The sequence below is a fragment of the Glycine max genome, chromosome 9, assembly GCF_000004515.6.
Source record: "Glycine max cultivar Williams 82 chromosome 9, Glycine_max_v4.0, whole genome shotgun sequence".
In the NCBI taxonomy this organism is placed as follows: domain Eukaryota; kingdom Viridiplantae; phylum Streptophyta; class Magnoliopsida; order Fabales; family Fabaceae; genus Glycine; species Glycine max.
The window spans coordinates 42,328,560-42,349,081 of NC_038245.2; the positions used below are offsets into that span (position 1 = coordinate 42,328,560).

General features: G+C 31.9%; 2 protein-coding genes and 1 long non-coding RNA gene across 3 annotated transcripts; 1 reads left to right on the plus strand and 2 right to left on the minus strand.

Annotated features, from left to right (window-relative positions):
* The first annotated feature begins 826 nt into the window (after positions 1 to 826).
* On the plus strand, positions 827 to 4,942 carry ALDH2C9 (aldehyde dehydrogenase family 2 member C9). Its single transcript, XM_003534144.5, has 9 exons — positions 827 to 1,041; positions 1,684 to 1,826; positions 2,611 to 2,994; positions 3,452 to 3,541; positions 3,641 to 3,814; positions 3,885 to 4,022; positions 4,191 to 4,328; positions 4,429 to 4,490; positions 4,587 to 4,942. The coding sequence occupies exons 1-9, from the start codon at positions 939 to 941 to the stop codon at positions 4,858 to 4,860; spliced, it is 1,506 nt and encodes a 501-aa protein (XP_003534192.1). The 5' UTR covers positions 827 to 938; the 3' UTR covers positions 4,861 to 4,942.
* A 5,327-nt stretch (positions 4,943 to 10,269) lies between these two features.
* On the minus strand, positions 10,270 to 10,972 carry LOC106794635 (uncharacterized). Its single transcript, XR_001382802.3, has 2 exons — positions 10,560 to 10,972; positions 10,270 to 10,459 (listed from the first exon to the last, which is right to left on the minus strand). It is a non-coding gene; the product is annotated as an uncharacterized lncRNA (long non-coding RNA).
* Positions 10,973 to 15,737: 4,765 nt separating this feature from the next.
* LOC100793858 (uncharacterized) lies at positions 15,738 to 18,726 on the minus strand. The gene is made up of 3 exons (XM_003534146.5): positions 17,736 to 18,726; positions 16,733 to 16,804; positions 15,738 to 15,992 (listed from the first exon to the last, which is right to left on the minus strand). The coding sequence occupies exons 1-3, from the start codon at positions 18,381 to 18,383 to the stop codon at positions 15,939 to 15,941; spliced, it is 774 nt and encodes a 257-aa protein (XP_003534194.1). The 5' UTR covers positions 18,384 to 18,726; the 3' UTR covers positions 15,738 to 15,938.
* Positions 18,727 to 20,522: the final 1,796 nt, after the last annotated feature.

Sequence of the window (20,522 nt, forward strand, 5' to 3'; positions counted from 1 at the left end):
TTTGATCATTTTTTTTACTGCTTGATAATTTGTTTTAACAATACCGCGCTAGCTAATTGAAAATTGAGAACTGTGTACTATACTTGATCTAATAATAACGACTGCGCATCCATAATTAATTTGTTTCTAAGTCTCGGTAAATTGTTTGATTCTAGGGAAGGAAAGGAAAAAAAATGTGACGTCAGAAGTAAACATTTTTTTTTTTTTGATAATGATCAGAAGTAAACATATTGACTATAGTATTTGCTAAATATAATATATAAATACTCATAGCCAACATATATAGTCAGTTTTACTTATAACATATTGACTATAGTATTTGTTAAATATAATATATAATTATGATAAAATTAAATGTTGTATTTATTAAACACAATAAATTTATTAAATATAATATATATATCAAAGTAAACATACAATTAAAGGTTATTTACTTTAATTATGAAATTTTTATTAAATGAAATAGTAAATTAAAGAAATTGAATAGAAACGGTAATAGTTAATAAAGATATAAAACTGAAATTGAAATTAAATTCTACATTTAATACTTTTATTTTCCTTTTTTTTAAGGGACTTTTATTTTCCTCCTTTCTTGGTTTTGCATCATTCTTTGTATTCCCAGAAATTCTGACCATAATGTGGCATTTAACGTGGAAAATGCGAAAGTAAGAAAAAGGGTGAATTCCAAGTATTAAGGGGAGGCCAATTGCCAACAAACTAAACCGTTTTGAGATTGATATCTATCCACCTAGCTATGCCATCTACCTACCAAATGATCAACCAGCTAGCTACCAATATATACCATCATATTCATATAATGCATATGCAGTGTTGTGTCGTGCTACATATAAATAACTCTTGTGCTCCCTCTACAGTCTACACACACTCCCAGAAACTTGTTTGGTACTTGACACTCAGATTCACTCAAGTGGATAAGGATGGCAAATCTCAGCAATAGCCACTCAGAATCCTTTGTCAAGATTCCAACAGTAAAGTTTGCCAAGCTTTTCATCAATGGAGAATTCCTAGATTCTGTTTCAGGTTCCAATTACTTTCCTCATCATTTACCTCTATTCTACAACATTAGTAAATGTTTCTTCCCTTTATATGTAAAGCAAATAGTTTATTCACTTAAAGTTATAAATGATTCTTTTATATTGTTATCTAATCACAGATCATAATATATTATAAATATGTTGTGTTTTGTAATAACTATCATAAAAGTTATATCAATAATAAATTTTGATTAGTTGGCTACAGTAGAAATTAAACTCCGTATATAAAAGAAACAATATTTTTCATAGAACCAAAATGGATTAGATACATGGACCTGGCATAGAAATATATCTTTATTCTAGAAGAGGAAGCTTTATTTTGTAATTACATACAATTTGGAAAGTCCATTTAATAGGGAGGAGGGGTTGGTTTGATAAGAATAGTATTGATATGAATTATACAACGCCTTTAGTAATTGATATGAATGATGCATTTATGTTAGAATTGTTAATACATGTTAAATTGTCAGTACTTTATTTTGTTTCTAACAAATTTGAAATTATTCTTTTGCAAGTAAAAACGTATTTAATTAAAATGATCCCTTCTTTTTTATTTTTGAAAAGTTCAACTGACTTATTAAAACTTGTATGCACTTAGAATTTTCTTTTTTTTTTTGGAAAAAAAAAGGAAAAACGTTTGAGACTGTTGACCCAAGAACAGAGGAAGTGATTGCTGAAATAGCAGAGGCTAACAAAGAAGATGTTGATATTGCTGTGAAGGCCGCACGTGAAGCATTTGATTTTGGTCCATGGCCACGCATCCCCGGTGCTGTAAGTTCAGCTCTTCACCTATCTATTTATTTCAATTATAATTAACTGAAAAGTTGTGTACTCATCACTACCAAAAGCTGAGCTGTGAGTTTTCAAGGTAGAAAGTTGCCTTTTCACCATTATTCATAACAAAAGTTGAAAAAAGAATTTAATTGTTTGAATACAAATGCTTTATAAACTATTCTAGTCTGTGTCAAAAAAAAAAAAAAACTATTCTAGTCACTGCTTTTATTTATTTAGCTGTTGTCCTCAAGTTTTGTCAAATTTTTCCAATACCTCTTCTTTTTTATCTCTCTAGTCTCTACTGATATTCCTTAATCGTTTGAAAAACGTTAAAAGAAATAGAAGATCATGTGCAATTTTAATAAAATCTTAAGATAGGGAGAGTTAATATAATCTGCTCTACTTATTTTCATATGATTGCATTCTATTCCAATTGGTTTTTTTGCATGGTTATCAAAATAAAAATAGTTTAATTTGCATGTCCTTTCAATATATTTTTACACCAACCTCACCATTTTACTATGTTATCATGTTTATTAATCTGATACGACAATAATGTGAATTTTTATTGAATGTCAATATAAAAGTGATAGTATAAAAGTATATGAAATAGAGTTTGCAAAAGGTTCACACATTATCTAACGTACAACTTCTGAATAATAATAAAAAAGAAGTCAAGTGTCAACAATTTTACACATGCAGAAGATAGGCAATGTTCTCAAGCTGTCAAAAGCAGTGTGCAGCATTAACTAACTTGGTATGATCATGGGATGTTGGACAGGAAAGAGCAAAGATTATGCTGAAATGGTCACAGCTAATTGAACAGAACGCAGAAGAAATAGCAGCATTGGACACCATTGATGGGGGAAAGCTTTTCAGTTGGTGTAAGGCTGTGGATGTTCCTGAAGCATCCAACATCCTACGTTACTATGCCGGTGCTGCTGATAAAATTCATGGAGATGTGTTCAAAACATCTCGCAACCTCCACTTGTATTCTCTGATGGAACCTGTTGGTGTTGTTGGACACATTATCCCTTGGAATTTCCCTACCGTCATGTTTTTCGCCAAGGTTGCCCCGGCCTTGGCTGCTGGCTGCACCGTGGTCATCAAGCCTTCTGAGCAAACACCTCTGTCATCACTCTTTTATGCTCATCTTTCTAAGTTGGTATGGTTAAACACATTTTGTTTATTAGTTGCTTATCAAACACAGCTAAAGTAGCATTTGGTAGATGTGTTAAGATGGGACAGAACATACCATGTTGGAGATTTCACATTGACAAATGATATGATCAAAATAGTGTATATAAGTGGAGAGATTCTCACTCCATATTACATTAAGCATTTTAGCCATATCACCCGTGTGTACTGTTTTATTTTATGTTTGGTACATCTTAAAAATAGAACATCGAGTAAAAAAGTGGTACATTTTGGTTCTACCCTTTTTAATTGAATCAAAGAAAATGAAACACGTCTTTAAGTCAAATGCTACCTTAGGAACATTAGCATGTGGCATATCTTGGTATCTTGGAAATTTATGTTTGGTTTGTTAGTACCATTAATACATGGATGATGGACATGAATATATGCTGACAAGGTGTTTTCTGTTTTCCCTTTTGTTTAAGGCTGGTATCCCAGATGGAGTGCTCAATGTAGTGCCCGGATTTGGCTCAATTGCAGGGGCTGCAATAAGTTCACATATGGACATTGACGCGGTAATTTGTGTGAAACGTTCTATGGCGTTGATAAAGTTGAAGGGTATTGCATTTGTCACCAACTCCTAAGTTTTGCTGTGATTATGTTTTATGTTACAGGTCAGTTTTACAGGTTCAACAGAAACAGGTCGTAAAATAATGCAGGCTGCAGCCTTAAGCAATTTGAAACCTGTTTCACTCGAATTAGGAGGAAAGTCACCACTTTTGATTTTTGATGATGCTGATGTAGACAAAGCTGTTGATCTTGCTCTCTTTGGCATCCTACACAACAAGGTATATTTTCTTCCAAGGAAATTCTGCAACATAGAAAAGAACAGACTTATGCAGTTTGAATAATTTTCAGGGAGAAATCTGTGTTGCATTCTCCAGAGTTTATGTCCAGAAAGGGATTTATGATGAATTTGAGAAGAAGGTAGTCGAGAAGGCTAAAACTTGGGTTGTGGGGGACCCTTTTGATCCTAAAGTTCAGCAAGGACCCCAAGTAAGAATACTTAAAATTGCCAAGTGCACAACTATCTTCACACTAGAATTAAAGTGATGTACCTCATTACTAGTAACCCTCTTAACATTTTCTCTTTCAATCTCCATGTAGCTGCTAGCATAAAAAGAAAATTCTTCGATGTAATTCTGACATGATTTTCTAATGCAGACTAGTAAGGCACAATATGATAAAATTCTTTCCTATATTGAGCATGGAAAGAGTGAAGGAGCCACACTGTTGACTGGGGGAAATCCAGCGGGCAACAAGGGATACTACATTGAGCCTACCATTTTTGCAAATGTTAAGGTGCATTCGAGCTCTAAAAAGAAGCGTGAAACCGGCTATCTTTATCATAATTGAACAATTGACCTTAATTATTTTGCTTCTTTTTGAAAAATTCATTTAGGAGGACATGCTGATTGCACAAGAGGAAATATTTGGACCTGTGATGACACTTTCCAAGTTCAAGTGAGTCCATCTTATATTCCTTTTCACTTAGTACAAGAAAAAAAGTTTGTTATTGTGCAACTGAATGTTGAACCAAGTTTGATATACGTGCAACAGGACCATTGAGGATGGAATTAAGAAAGCCAACAGCTCCAAATATGGCCTAGCAGCAGGGATTGTGACCAAGAACTTGGATATTGCAAACACTGTATCAAGGTCCATCCGTGCAGGCATCATTTGGATCAATTGCTTCTTTGCCTTTGATATTGATTGCCCTTTTGGAGGGTATAAGATGAGTGGATTTGGAAGAGATTATGGACTGGAAGCACTTCATAAGTTTCTCAAAGTTAAATCTGTTGCAACTCCTATTTACAATTCTCCTTGGCTTTGAAACTTCATTTTCCCAGGGTGTTTGTAAACACTAAACATATACATCATTTGGATCAACTACTTAATACAACGTTTTTATCTCTTTTTTTGGGATGCTAAGCATTAAGTTTTAGGCATCTTCTTAGTAATTATAATTTGTAAAGAGCTTGTGTGATGCCCAAGCACTTCAAAGAAAAGTAATGCAACAACAATTACAAATAAAGTCTTGTGAACTTATCCCATTAGATAAGGTCGGTTACAAGGAGAATTAAGAAGTTTGAATAGAGGGAGTACTTTAGCCCCTTATAATGAATACTTTCTGAAAATACTTAAATATAAAATAGAAGAAAACTAAGGTGAAAGTATTTATTTGAGTTCTAAAGTAGATGATAAAATCATTAACTTCAAAACTAGGTGAAACTTTTACATTCAATTCATTAATGATACTCCCTGCAACAATATTCAATCAGAAGGGAACTAAATAAATAAAAATTCGACCTGAACTTAAGGTTCCACGACCTTAAGAAACGCATATATTCACATGTTATATAAATTATTCAGAGAAGTGGTTACCACATGGAATCAGGCCAGGTGTTGAGGGGAAACTGAGAGTTAGAGGTACATTAAATGTAAGCACACTCAACATTGCAATCAGAGATAGTAAAATCACAAGTTTCCAAAGCCTTGTCTTGAACCACCCTTTTCTTCACAAGTACTCTAGAAGTAGAAGGATCAGCAAACCGAACAGAGAAGGATCCAGAGAAGTTTTCTGGCTCATCCTTTGCAGTCCCTTGGTCAAAACTTTGAGAGTAATTGTATGGGTCATAAGGGACCTGAAGGGGTGATGATGCAGACTCAAACAGCGTCTTCTTCTCTTTCTTGAGCTTCATCCACAACATTTTCCACCTCATCTTGATTTACAATTTGCATGCTCAATCTCATTGCAACAACACATTCCTGATTAAATGGTGATTCTCTTGCATGAATGACAACAATTTCTTATATCCATGGCTTTACTAGAACAAATAGTTCAAGTGTTCTCAACTCAAAATGTGTGCAGGTAAGTGAGGAGACTTTGGATATAACTAACAAAAGAGGAAGAGGGAAAATTCATGAGTTTGATTTTTCGCTGATAAAAAAACTAGCAAACTACCGTTTAATATTTGCCGACAAATAAAAAAAATAAATAAATATATATATATATATATATATATATATATATATATATAAGCACCGTGGTTTTGGATTTGAAACAAGGGAATTAGCCACTCTCTAGGACCCTACTTTTTTCTTTTTAGGTTTCATAGAATGGTGTTGTTATTCACCGGCCAAGTAGTAAAAGCAAATCAGAAAACCTCAACTGAACAAAAAATACTATTCTCTTTAATAAAAAAGATCCTACCCCAAAACCAACGTCACCAAATACTTTATCTAGACTATGTGGATCATAATATGTTATCACATTCAGTAATGTGTATTTGTAACTTGGTCACGTGATGCATATGACATACTGCATCCTATTGCCTTGTGGAGCTGTGTTTATGGAGCAACTTGCCATGTGAATGATTTTTTTTCTTTCTTTTGGAGCAGCATTGTTATAATTTAATATTTTGCGGTTAGGGTGTTTAATGACCTTTCGTAATGGTTTACTTGGAGACGTATTACTAGGCAGAGAAATTCTCAGAAACTCATTTTTTTATGAACTGAACTTCTCTATCTCTACTTCAACTTACATTTAACTGTGTGGGTTATTAGGATTTTCTATTGAAACTAGAATTTTACTGTTATTGATAATGTGACTAAGTGAGGCATATTTAACAGTGCATGCTAAGAGAAAAATGAAGCATTATTTAATAGCAGCATTCTCACGAGCACCATTAAGTTTGTTGGAAAATAAAATGAGACTTACATATTACGGTTAAATAGTTATTTTTTTCCTGAATGTATAAATTACTGATAAATTCATTCCTAAAAGACTAAAGTTTCAAACTTTAGTCCCCGAAAGTGTAAAAAGTCTGACAAATTTATCCGGTTGTTCACCTACGTTTTTTATCATTAATAAAATAATTTACTTGACATAGATGAATGAATTTGTTACAAAATTGATTGACAATGTGGTCATATTGAATAGATTGAACGAAAATGTCAATAAGTTATCATTATTGGACCTAAATGTTAATAATTTTTTGTTGGGCAAAAATGTCAATAATTATTTTTCCCCGACCAAAATGTCAATACGTTTCCACTCAACAAAGATGTCAATAAATTATCATTATTGGACCAAAATGTCAGTAATTTTTTATTAGACACAAATGCCAATAATTTTTTGTTGTACCTAAATATCAGTATGTTTCTATTAGACTAACTTATTAGACCCCAAATGTTTATTACCAAATAAATATACTAATATGATTATATAAAATGTTAAAAAGATTAACACAAAACTAAAATATGATACAATATTAAACATTAAATAAGAGACTTCTTCTAATAAAATTCTAATTAACGTCATCGAACACTTTTCTTTCGATATTTTATATTATTGTAAATTTTGAAATAAATTAAATAATATATATGTAGATATTAAAACTAAAAATCTAAAAAAACCATTTTTTAATAAAGTGATATATATATATATATATTATTCCAAATGAAAATATAACAGACTTAAGATGAACTAAATTCATAAAGTAATTGTATATTAAAATCATCTTTGAATTTTACAATTTTTTAACTATCATTTTAGTTTACCTGAAATAAATGAGTATGTTTACATTCTAAATAATAATAAATATAAATTTATTAAAACTATTTGTATTTTTTCTATTTTTTAGGCAATTTTTTTATGCATAGGTATATCTTCTTTCTTAAAAAATAATATTAAAATCTTGTTTAAAATATAGTCACAATTAAGATTTTTCATTTCTTTCCAAGTTTGTTTAGTGTATATCACAGCAATTCCACACATTCAAGTTGAAGTCACACCTTTTGAGTTACCAATAAAAAAGGATAAAATAGTAATTTTTGTTCTTGAATGTGTAAATTGCTAACAAATCTATCCCTGAAAGATTAAAATTTAAAATTTGGGGAAATTTACCCTAAAATTATATTTTACCCTTAAATGAAATGAAATTTGGAGTCTAACAAATTAGTCTAATAGAAACATATTGATATTTAGGTCAAATAAAAAATTAATGACATTTTCTCCAACAAAAAATTACTAACATTTAGGTTCAATAATAATAACTTATTACCATTTTCGTCTAATTTATTCAACATAGCCACGTTGTCAATCAATTTTGTGACAAATTCATCCATCTGTACCACGTAGATTATTTTATCAACGGTAATGGATAAAAGTTAATTTACGAATAAATTTATCGCACTTTTTACACTTTCGAGAACTAAATTTTGAATTTTAATCTTTCATGAATAAATTTATCAGCGATTTACATATTCAGGAACAAAAATGACTATTTACCCTTGTATTAATATAAGCAAGAAATTTATAAATTTAAAGTATTTTTGGGTATTGGGGGCAAACAAACATCTTAATCTCAAACTTAAGCTCAAATGAAGAAGATGATGCATTCTGCTGCATCAAACTTGGATCAGACTTATCCAGTAGCCTCTAAAACCTATGAAAATAGGACAAGTTCAAGCATATTTAAATGATAGGAGTCGACTATAATAATAATAAAAATTATACATAGAAAATGAAAATAAAATCTTTTTAAAAGACCAAAAATTACAAAGGTTAATTAATCGTTTTACATACTACTATCCAAAAAAATTCCTGAATTTATAAGAAAAATTGCTTAAGTATTTTTTTTTTACAAAAAAAACTATATTAATTATGTTCTAAAAATCTACTAAATCGTAATAAATTATGTTACTCTCCAAACTATCTTTTATAATAATAATAACCAAGGAGCATTAAATTCTGGAAATATTATTTTTTTTAGAAACAAATCAAACATGAAAAACAAATATTTTCAACTTCAAATTCTCAGGAAATTAAAAAGAATCTTGTACCAAACGCTCAAAGTAACAACAATACATTGCAAAAGGAAAATACTATTAAAAAGGAAATAAATAATACTCAAATATTTTATCTAAAAAGGGAAAAGTGTAATTATTTCTAAAATGAAGATTATAAAGAGGAAAATCATATTTTTTTTCTTCTAAAAAGAGAAAGAATGATATTATTTTTAATACTATAAAAGAAAATTAGAATATTTTGTCAAAATTAGGAAAGAGATAAATAATACTTAAGTACTATTATTTCTATAATCAAATCCTATAAAAAAAATTAATTTAATACTAAATTAAAATATTCTACATTGTAAAAAATTTAGAAATTTAAAAAAAAGGGGGCAGGGGGAGGCAAGGTCCTCCGAACTTGCAACCTACAAGTGAATTCATCCATGAGTTCATTTGATAAATGAAAGCAAACGTGTGGTCTAGACTCAAGAAAGAAAACTAACAAAGGTGTAGATAATTAATGGGAAAAAAAAACTATGTTCTACAAGTCTTAAGCATGAAGTAGAAGGCCAACTTGAAGATTGAAGGCAAGTTATAATTGGGTCAATCTATTTCAACTCAAGGAGAAGTGTTGGAAAATAAAACAAGTTCCATGTTGATGGGTAAGACCAAACATAAACAAGAGGTGTATATGTCTAAAGTGTCATTTTGGACAGACAAACATTTCAAGTTTAATCTCAAATGAAGTACGTTTAGATGGACATCCAACACACATGTATATTAACCACATACTTGGTTGAGCGTATGCTACGTTTTGGTTTTCCACCTTTTTTCATCTCGATGAGTATAATAATCCTGTCCAATATAATTTTTTGTTCGTGTGTGATTTTTCATATAAGCAACATTTTGGATGAATCCTTTCCATCTTTTTTAAAACATTATTAAGTGAAATGAAGGGCCAATTCAGTAACCTTAAGTCAAATAAACCAGAATCAGAAATTCACTTTAAAAATTGATTAACAGAACATGAACAGTGTAAGTTCAGTGAACCTAGTTACAAAATAACTCAGGCACTTTGCTTGCTAGTAGCATATCCTCTTAACCCAATAAAAACCCATAAATAAATAACTGGTTATTAATCCTTTGAGCCCATAACATTCAAATTCGCACGGCTTGACCAGCTTGTAAGCGTGTAGAATTGGGAATCTATTATTTTAGGTTTTTTTAAAGTCATCAAAATGATTTTTTTTTACGCATAAGAGTAGAATCCTATTCCTATCTCTATCATGAGTCATCTGACAGAATCACAGCCAAACCGCGTCATTAAAAAATGGAAGCTTGAATAATGAAAAGAGAATTCCCCATACATACAACAAATTAAAGAGGAAATTTGAACAAAAAAAGAAGAAAAAAGAGCTGAGAGAGAAGAAGAAGAAAAACCATCCTCTGAAGAAAGTGAGTCAGAATAAATAATAACAAATTCCATGAATAATAATTACAGTACAAAAAGTTCTGAAATATTCTCTAATCTGGCCATGATAATAAGAATAAGAATAAGAAAAATTAATGCATCATGTATGTGATTGCGAGAGCCACCAGCATAAGAATGTAAGCAATTCCTTGATCAATTGCGTTTCCTGCAACAATCAAAACAAAAACAGGATTAATAAATAATAAAAAGAGAGAATTTTATTAGTTGATATAAATTAAGAAGTGAAAAAGGAGAAGAAAAATGACCATGACTGGTTGGAGGAGGTGCTGGAGAAAGAGGCAAGTCTTGAGCTTGGCCAAGACGGGAGATTGCCATGATGAACAAAGCGACAAGTGGGAGAGCGAAAACACTCACAGTCCTCATTTCCAAACGATGTCGTTTGAAGGGAGGAAATAGAACAAATAAAATCTGAAAAGGGTGTTTGTGTTTGAAGAAGGGTGGGTGATATTTATAAGAGGAGCCAAATGAGAAAGCCTGTTGTGGTGGCGTGGCGTCTGTCAGAAATTTCAACCAAACAAAGACTGAGTTTTTGAAGACGCGTCACGGATTTCGACTCCAGTAATTATCAAATGTTTATAATTTTTAAATAATTATACTGTAAGTATATAGAGATTAAACTTATTTATTTAAGTTTTTTATTTATTAATTTATGATTTAATATTTGTCCATTATTCCATTGAGATCAATAAATAATTATGTGATATATATTTGCATTTTAATTTATAATATATATATATATATATATAATTGTATATGTTATGTAGAAATTAATAGATATTATGATTATTTTAAAATACTAATATTTTTTTGTCATAAAAATTAATTAAGACATACTAATAATGGTTGGTCTAAGTGGTATCGAATTTAATTTTTTTAAATAAGATTTTAAGTTCGAATTTTATGGATGAAAAAAATATGATTGAAAAAAAAATGTCATAAAAAATGATCATTTAATTTTTCTGACAAACATTAATCATTAATAAAATCAATAAATATTTCATACCTATTACTTATTTATAAAAAAAAAAATAAGACATCACGTGGGAACAGGGAAGGAGAAGGGAAAGGAGAATTTTCTAATATGATAAATGTGTGTAACTGTATTTTTGCCTTACAAGTCTGGATTCTCAAGAAACAACTACCAAAGATTCAACCCCAAGTTTTCTAGAATATGTTTTTTTTTAATGATATCTAGGATATGTTGTTGTCATGGTCAGTCAAGAAAAATATTTCACGTTTGAATAATTTGTATATCACACTAACTCCGTGCAATTTCTTGTTGTATGCCTTGGGTTTTATGTAGAGTCAAGTTTTTTATGTGTGGTCTAAGAAAACAAGAAAATAAGGGACATTTTTTTCTTCTCTTGAACTATTAATTGAATCAGCAAAGCGTGAAGTAGGGTGAGTTTTCCCAGTTTTGTACGATTAAGTACTCTCATATAGGAAATAAATTTCACGGGATTATTCAAGATTTTGGATGATAGGTCAAATTATCAACGTTAAATGAAAGGTTGAGATCTCAATCAGATTTCTTAAAATCGTAGACGATCTTAATATACATTTTAATGTAAAATTTATAATTAAACAAATATTAAGACAATCAAAGAGCATGTAGTTTAAAAATGTAACAGTTACTATAATGGTTTCCATGTAGGGTCTTCTCTTTGTTAAGGCAACATGTAAGCAGGTTCGGTTGGGTAAGTAGATTGGTTTTCGGGTCTTGAAAGATCGTGTCCGCAATAATGACTTGGCTAATATAGTAGATAGATCCGGCTTATATGCTATCCCTTTACAATTATACAATTTTGATGATTTTTAAAATTAAATATTATCATTAAATATCATAAAGCGTTATTTTCATAAAACAATGCAGGGACAGAATGGAAATGGACAAGAGAAAAGCCAAACAGATAGTAGATGGAATCAACAACAAACTGGTGGGTTGGAAAAACAAGTGTTATTTGTGAATCTAATTCTACAGTGGCACTTCATCTAATTGCTGCTTCTTTTCACCCCTACGCCACTCCGATCAACCATATCAAATAGCGATTGGAGCTGTGTCTTCTGTCTTCACCCACACCATCAAGTTCAACACTGGACTCTTTCGGAATCTCTCATATCAGGGTGCAATTTTTGTTTCTTTATCTTCATTCCACATAAAAAATAAAAAATCATCTTCACTTGCATGGATACTTGAAAAATTACTTGATTTTTTTTGCATGTATATTTGATTCAGGTTCTGTGTTACTCAAACGTGGGTTTGCACTTGAAAATAAATTCTCTCCCGTACCTGAAACTAAACCTTCTGGTTGGAGAGAATTTAATTTAGTCTATGCGGAGTGTGTCATGTTTTTTTCTCTCCTAGTGAAATAAATAGATGTAAGTGTCACATGTATTTCTCTCTTCTACTGAAAAAATTCAGTCCTAGAGAGAAGTTTTATCCCTTCTATAAGATAGTATGACATAGCATTTATTCATCTAAAGCGTTTATGGGAAGAAGTCATAACTTGGGTTAAGCACCTGAATTGTAAAGGACATGCAATTGATAAGAGAACAAAGATTTGGGTTGAGAATCCGATTTGGAAATTCATCACAACATTTCTTATGTGTTATCATTTTATTTTATTTTTTGTAAATTCATATATATTATCATAATCATTGCAAAACATGACCCTGAACAACCAACCTCATTCTGTGAAATAAACACTTGCTCATAGTTAAAATACGCCCCAAGTCTTCATTCTGTGAAATAAACCTTTTCTGTTTGTGCTGCTTCTCTTCCGTGAACAACACCTTATGATAATAAAACAGCAAGAGAGATCGATTAGGTAATATTGCTTTCTAACTATGGGTAACCACTTAATGAACTTTTAGACTTAAATAGTAGATTGTGTCCCTTTAGTATTATTTTTCGAATTTGTTTCTTTCCTTCTTCATAAATTTAGTTTTATTCACTATTTTAATAGTATAACTTGGTTAATCTATAAACTGAGATTCAATATTTAATAAAATGTTGATATGGTAGTAAAATATTGACCCAAGTAAAATTGAGTTTGATGTTTTAATTAAAATCTTGAGTTGAAATTTTATAAATAAAAAAAAATCTATTAAAATGATGAATCAAATTCTTCACCATAAATATCTCCAAAGTAACTATCAAAGCGTCGATCAAATCACATAAAATATTATAACTAATAATCTCGTGTTTGAAGGTTTGAATTCTTCTCTAAAAAAAACATAGATACCTCCAAAACAAAATCCAGTGGAGGTGAGTCATCCCTACCAATTGAACTACCTTCATTAGAGCTAGAGGCACATGCCACGCAAGATCTCTTGTCGAGTTAAAACCATTAAATAGACCCACGTGGCAGCATCAAAGACAGATGCCCAAAGAGAGATGCTTGTTCATTTGTGATGGGGCCCACATTAGTTTGGAACTTTCGTTCTTCTAGTGGGTTTGGTCTAAACACAGGGTGGGGTTCGGCTTGGCCTCTTTTATGCGCACACAAATACAAAACAAAAATGAAAAATACACACTTTCTCAAAAACCTCTAGTAGTGCTTGCAAAATTTGCAGTGCAAAACAAACACAATAACAAACCTCTGTTGAAGGGAATCTATCCCTTATTATGCCAAAACACCGAAGAAGCCTTTACTTATCCACCACCTTTTCCCCCCTTTCTTTTCTTTTCTTCTTCCACAATGTCATGTCATATTACCTCCTCAGAGATTCTTTTCTTTTTGAACTCTTAACTTGAGAAAGTAAGGCACATATTATATATATGCATTACTGTACCTACTTTTAAGAAAGCACAAAGAAGAATCAATGTGTCACCCGGGAATTCCTTTTGTGAACCGAGAAGGGTTGATGGTGCATAGAAGATGGCTTGTGTCATCACCACTGGCAAGGCAGATTCATGATGGTGGCAGCTCTGGAGAGAGTGGTTCGGTGCAGCGATGCGTGTGCTCTCCGTCGCAGCATCCGGGGTCGTTCCGGTGCCGGTTGCATCATGTCAAGTATGTATGGTGTGGTAGAACAATTAAGTGATGGGATGTTATACAATTCTAAGCGTCCATAAAGGTTCTGGTTTATAAGCATGCATGTAAATAAGTGTTTCCTCTTTTCTTCTTTCACGATGAATGGTGAGAGAATTTGATATCACAAAAGGTTGGGAGCTACTTGCATTTGTGATTTATAATGACAAAAAAAATAGTGTTTTTCTTTGTTTTTCCTGTGCCAATTAAGGCAGGCTAGTGCATCAGAATTCATAAAGGATTGGGATATAAAAAAAAAAAAGATAATTTGTTGCATTAATTATTGATTCTAGTACTCAAATGTTGCATTAGAATGACGGTATATTATTTATATTAAATGAGAGACATCTAAATAGAAGGGAGTTGATAATCGCTGCAACGTTGTTGCTTTGAAGGTGCCTATACGTCTACTCTGTTCCTCCATTTTAGATTCATAATCTCAGAATCATATTATGTCCCCTTGAATAGCTGAGAGTGTTTGATGATTATTAGATATCAGAGTATACACCAAATTCAAAATTGACAAGGATATAGTTATACACTTACTCCCATCCATGAGATATCGATTCAAGGAAAAATTCACTCTATATCTCAAATTCTTTCAAACAGATATATCATGATTGGCTCGATCGTAAAATGAGTTACAGAAGCATTTTATTTTATTTTTAATTATGAATGATATCGTGAAGGTATTAAATGCTGAATTTCACCGTCCACGAGAATAAAACAGAGATCAAAAGCACCCAATCTTTAAATTACGATGAAGGAAAATAAGGAATTATACCCTTGGTCTATTTTCCCTTTCAATGGGGGCATGTGTGCCACCAACTGGAAATCTGCCAGAACCCACTCACTGAGAACAGAATATTTGTTAAAACAGAGACTACTACAAGAAATTTTATGCTAGGTGACAACCGAATAACCACTCACTGACGACGACATTCCACCAAGAAATTGAAAGTCAAAATTAAAAATTCAATGCAGGACTTTTAATATCATATCGTGGTAGGACCCGTGCCTACGAACAAAGAGGGCATTCCATGCCCTCATTCGCTCCAAACATCCAATTAGGCATTATGAGTGTCTTAAGATTTTCACATAAAATATTGAAACAAAAGAATAATGAACAAATTTCAGGAATTTCAAATAGGGCAAAAACATAATGTTACAGTATTAGAAGGAAGGTGTGAAAGCAAATCACATGGATAAATCACTATTCCATTTTTTATGACATTTCCTTGTGAATAAAATAAGGCAATCTTGGTCATACAACCAGTGGAAAAGACACTCCCAAAACAAAACTCAACTAGAATCAAGGGTGTGAACTGTTAACTTATAAGCGTGGCATTTAAAAGGATAAGTAAAATATACTTTTATTTCTCAACTATATAACTGACAAACTCCCAGGTACCATTTAAATTGAATTTACCTCATACGAGCGTTAAATACAAAATGCAAGTGGTCTGTAGTCAACCATAATTTACAAGGGTGTGTGATCCATATACAATTTTACAGCACGCTAAATGTAATGTAAACACCAGCAGCAGCGCTGTATAGACAAAGGATACAAAAGGTTGATACCACATCACATCATGTATCTCCAGCTTCAATATATGCGCTCTCATCCAGCGGATCACCTAGTGACTGAAGCAAATAAATAATGGATTAGCAAATTCTATATGTTAAATTAAAACATGCATAATAACAAGAATTTAAAAATACAAACAAACCCTATTGCATAACACACTTTAAGCTACAAAAGATCTCTATGGTAAGAAGGTAAGATATGTGCTCTTAAGACTTGCAAGTTAATGTACGTAGTTGCTATATACAGTATAACAACATTTTATACCTTTGCTTGTCGAATTTTCAAAACTTTTGGCAGGAGAAAGGCAAGCAATGATTTCAAGAAAAATTAGACACTCAGCCCTTTAAGTTGTGTTCCAGCTAACGAGCAATAGCCTTTCTCTTTCAAATTTCTCACCCATAAAAAGGCCCTACTGCCAAGTTTATGCAGCTTCTAATATAACATAGAGGAGGACTCTGCAATATTGCCTCTCTTATTTCATACTAGCTTTGCCTTGGTTTTAATAGCTAACATAACCCCATATATCTAGGGTAGCAAAAGCAGACAAAGTGTTTGATAATAAACGAAAGAGAACTTAATACAGAATTGCCAAGAGTTACACAAGATACAAAAGAGACATGTACATTGCCTTTGCACCTAAAACTTAGTTGCAGAAGTATAAATCAGAATAAGTATGCAATTCAGCAAAATAATGGAAAGGAACAATTTCTATCAATAGATGAAAAGGGCCATTCCTTGGCCATGAATATGCCGAAGTTGCAAACAATCGACTGATAAGAGAAACAAAAATCCTCACCTTAGGATAGCAGTCTTGTCGTACAATTGTCTGCTGGTTTATATTCACATCCACTTCGCACGACACTGTTGCCTGGATTTAGCATACAGTACTTTAGATATAAAGGTATCAAAAAGACAGAAGCATTCACAGTAATCATGTCAATTTCAAGTAAATACAACAACCAGATGACAAGTTCCACCCATCAAATAGGAGATTTTGAGCTTTACATTTTCAGTCAAAAAATAAAGTTAGTAGTAATAATAATAACAATAAACTTTTACCACCATTTCTCCTAACTCCTAAGCTATGCTAAAGTTAATAAAAACATAAGGTGATTAAATGCCAAATCTCCTATTTTTGTGAAAAAAGTCCTTAACAGACAAAGCTACCCACAAATGAATTACACATTTTGAGAAATTTTTTTACCTTCCACCCCTAAAGCATCTTCCGAATAAATTAAATGCCAAATCTGACTAATCTGGTCATAGGAAAATTCTAAATAGCATGAAACGAAATATGCAAGTAACTAACCTGATTTACCTCAAGAATAATTCTAATTCTCCAACAATATGTTGCTGTTAAACATATTATTTACTAGACGAAGAAAGCTTTAAATTTTTATGTTTCCAACTCCTAGATTTTGTAGGAGAATACAGTATTGCTCGTTCCATCAATTGACCAAATTGTTTTTCATTTTCTAACTTGTAATTTACCCTATAGGATCATAAAACCACATTTGATTCCTTATTATTTTCTCTTAAGCCTTTTTTATTCTTTCTTCTCTCTTCTCCTTAGAATTTAGAATCTAAGCACTAAACGTGTAATTTTAACATTGTAAAGTGTAAACTAATCAGAAATCATCGTTAGTATAACTTGTAAGTTAGTTAATATATAAGTCAATGTACAAACTTATTACTCCTTAACCAAAGTGCTCGTGCAGCATATGAAGTGTGAACACATTTTCAAATAAAAAACAATTGAAACGGAATTAAAAGATTGCTAATTGAATTAAGAGAAGCACCTTCAAAGGAACAGTGAAGAAGAAAAGGCCTAATTTCCCTTCAACTCGCGTGTCAGTGTCAAACGGAATCACACCCTTAGCGATATCTTCGAGCAAGTAGAACGCATCGTAGATAACCTCAAATCCGTCGATGGTGAGCGTGGCGTCAACGTAGGAGGAGCCGCGCGCCCTGATGCTGCCGCCGCCGGCGGTTACGAAGCCGAGCTGGCGGCCGCGGTAGCCGACGGAGACGGTGAGGGAGTCATAGGAAAGGGAGAAAAAGTCTCTGTTGCGAACTTTAACGGTGAGGGAGAATGAGAGGTCGAGAATGGGCCTCGGGTTGGTTCGGATCCCGATGCGGTCGAGTCGGATCCGAGCGAGACGAATCTCCGGGTCGGAGGGGTAGAGGAGGAAGGCGGCGCCAGCGACGAGGAGGAAGAGGAAGAGTGCCGCGGAGTAGATGATGCAGCGGCGGCGACGACGCTGGAAATGGGGACGGTAGGAGGGGAGCAAAACGACGACGTTTTGGGGGTAAGGATGAGGGTTAGGGTCGTAATAAGGATTAGGATTGGGATAAGGGTTGGGGTTGGGGTTAGGGTTAGGGTTAGGGTTAGGGTTAGGGTTGGAGGGAAGGGGCGAGTAAGAGACGAACTCGTCCTTCCCGATCATCTTCGAAGATTGTATGGTACTTTCAGGAGACAAACAAGTAAAACAAAATTATACAAACACCATTATTAATCCTTGCTTTTGCTTAACTTGACACTCAACAATTGTGGCATGCTTAATGTCTACAATTATGTTTTGGCATTTTTTAATTGGTGACTACTGTAAAAAATATGGTGACTCCTATACTCCATGACCATCGATCCCTCCACTGCTTGCATTGGTCTTGGTTGTGGAAGTGATTGGGTACGAGGTGCAAGGGGAGGTGGTCGGATATATGAGATGAAGTTGAGTGGGTATCATGTGCAAAATGCTAAACATAATGATAATGTTACTCAAGAGACAAATTAACAATGTACGTAATTTTAAACTCCTTTCATTTGTTCTTGTAAAAAAAGGAAAACAAAACTAATTCTTCCATTTCTTTCTTTCTTTATTGCTTGTTGATTGTATTTGAATTATTTGTACCTAATTAAATAGTCATGTCGATTGTATATAATATAAGTGCAATATATCTGGCTAACTTGATTTAAATTAATTATATATCTGAGTATTGGTGATCTTTAAATGAAAAAAATGTTTACCACCAAAAGTATAAATTAATTAACGCAAGGTTAACTAATAGTCCCAATAGAGAATACCTATGATCTTTTAAAAAAATTGTATTTAAAGTTCAATTAAAGGTAAATAATTTATTTTGAAATTTAAAAATATATTTGTTTGTAATTTAATTTAACATATTTTTTTTACTTCTTAACATAATTAAAATTTATACATATAATTATGTTCCTGTCTATACACTGTACATTCACCCTCTCTAGCAACCCCTTTTTATCCTTATTTTGTTATATGGATAAGTTCTACTAACCACCAAACAATAATTCAAGTTCCTTGGTAGATGTAAATCATGTGATAGTGACTGTTTTTATTTTATTGGGTGCATGACTGATTTTCTTTTAGGTAAATGATAGTGACGGAATTTTTATTAACAAGTAATCTATCCAAATATCTTAAAGAATTGAAATAATTAAAGTGGTTTGAGTATTTAGACTTGTGATAGTGACATCAATTCTAGTTTGTTAAGGATACCATTATTTTTAAAATGAGATAAAATATTATATACCTTATATATATATATATATATATATATATGCCCACTCTAGAGCAAGTTATCATGTGAAAGATAATTAGCTAGAATTCATATTATGGTAACGAGGTTGAGTGCCATTGTAAATTTGTAATGAAATCATCACGATCACGGGGCAGTTGAGTTGGTGCAAAATTCACACAGGTGTATATGCTGAAAAGATTGCCATTGAATTCTTTACTTCCAAACGGCGGAGCGGGGTGAAACCTATCTCATCTTTTTCTTATATAATATTACCTCCATTTCATATCTATTTATATTTAAATTAAGTTAATGTATACAATTTAAGGAATATTAAAGAAATATAAAATGTTATTATATTTAGATTAATCTGGTTTTTATTTAATATTATTTTTTTTCATAAATTATTGCAGTAATTATTAACCGGTGAAAAAATAATTAATATGACTTTAATAAGTTTAAGTTTATAAATTATCAATTTTTTAAAATGAAAATGCTAAGATATCAATAGGCTTTTTTAGAAGAGATATCGATAGTTATGAAACAAAGATAATGCATATGTTTTTAATTTCATACACATGTAAGTCAACCGAAACCACTAAAGATTATAAAGATCGCTATCAAATTTAAACATATCAGCATTTTTAATATTTGAACTCTAGACGACGTACTGATTAAGGTAGAATAGATTTTTTTAGAAGAGGTAGAATAGTTTTGCTAACTAATGTACGTACGTATTCTATGGTATAGTTAATGTTACATGTGACCATTATTCAACTGTGGTAATATTTAAAGAGTTTAACTATGATGTATTAATAATATAATATTTTTCATCTAATAATGATTCTTTTTTTCTGGTGAATATCTAATAATGATTGTTTTATCATTCAATGAGTTTAATAAAATGTGTTTACATAAAATTCATATTTAATAACGATAAATGTTCATATTGTTTAGTGGAGTATATATCACATAAACATTACAAGCTTCATTTTTATTTTTTTGAAAGTGAGCTAAAGGATAATCCGTTTTTATTG

What these genes read in the sequence shown, in the direction of transcription:
- ALDH2C9 (XM_003534144.5), top strand. Translation starts at nt 939, where the DNA reads ATGGCAAATCTCAGCAATAGCCACTCAGAATCCTTTGTCAAGATTCCA. An exon ending in ATGCTCATCTTTCTAAGTTG is followed by an intron (nt 2,995 to 3,451) that starts GTATGGTTAAAC and finishes CTTTTGTTTAAG; the next exon opens with GCTGGTATCCCAGATGGAGT. An exon ending in ATGACACTTTCCAAGTTCAA is followed by an intron (nt 4,491 to 4,586) that starts GTGAGTCCATCT and finishes TACGTGCAACAG; the next exon opens with GACCATTGAGGATGGAATTA.
- LOC100793858 (XM_003534146.5), bottom strand. Translation starts at nt 18,383, where the DNA reads ATGATCGGGAAGGACGAGTTCGTCTCTTACTCGCCCCTTCCCTCCAAC. An exon ending in TCTTCACTGTTCCTTTGAAG is followed by an intron (nt 16,805 to 17,735) that starts GTGCTTCTCTTA and finishes TGCTAAATCCAG; the next exon opens with GCAACAGTGTCGTGCGAAGT. An exon ending in GACAAGACTGCTATCCTAAG is followed by an intron (nt 15,993 to 16,732) that starts GTGAGGATTTTT and finishes TATTTGCTTCAG; the next exon opens with TCACTAGGTGATCCGCTGGA.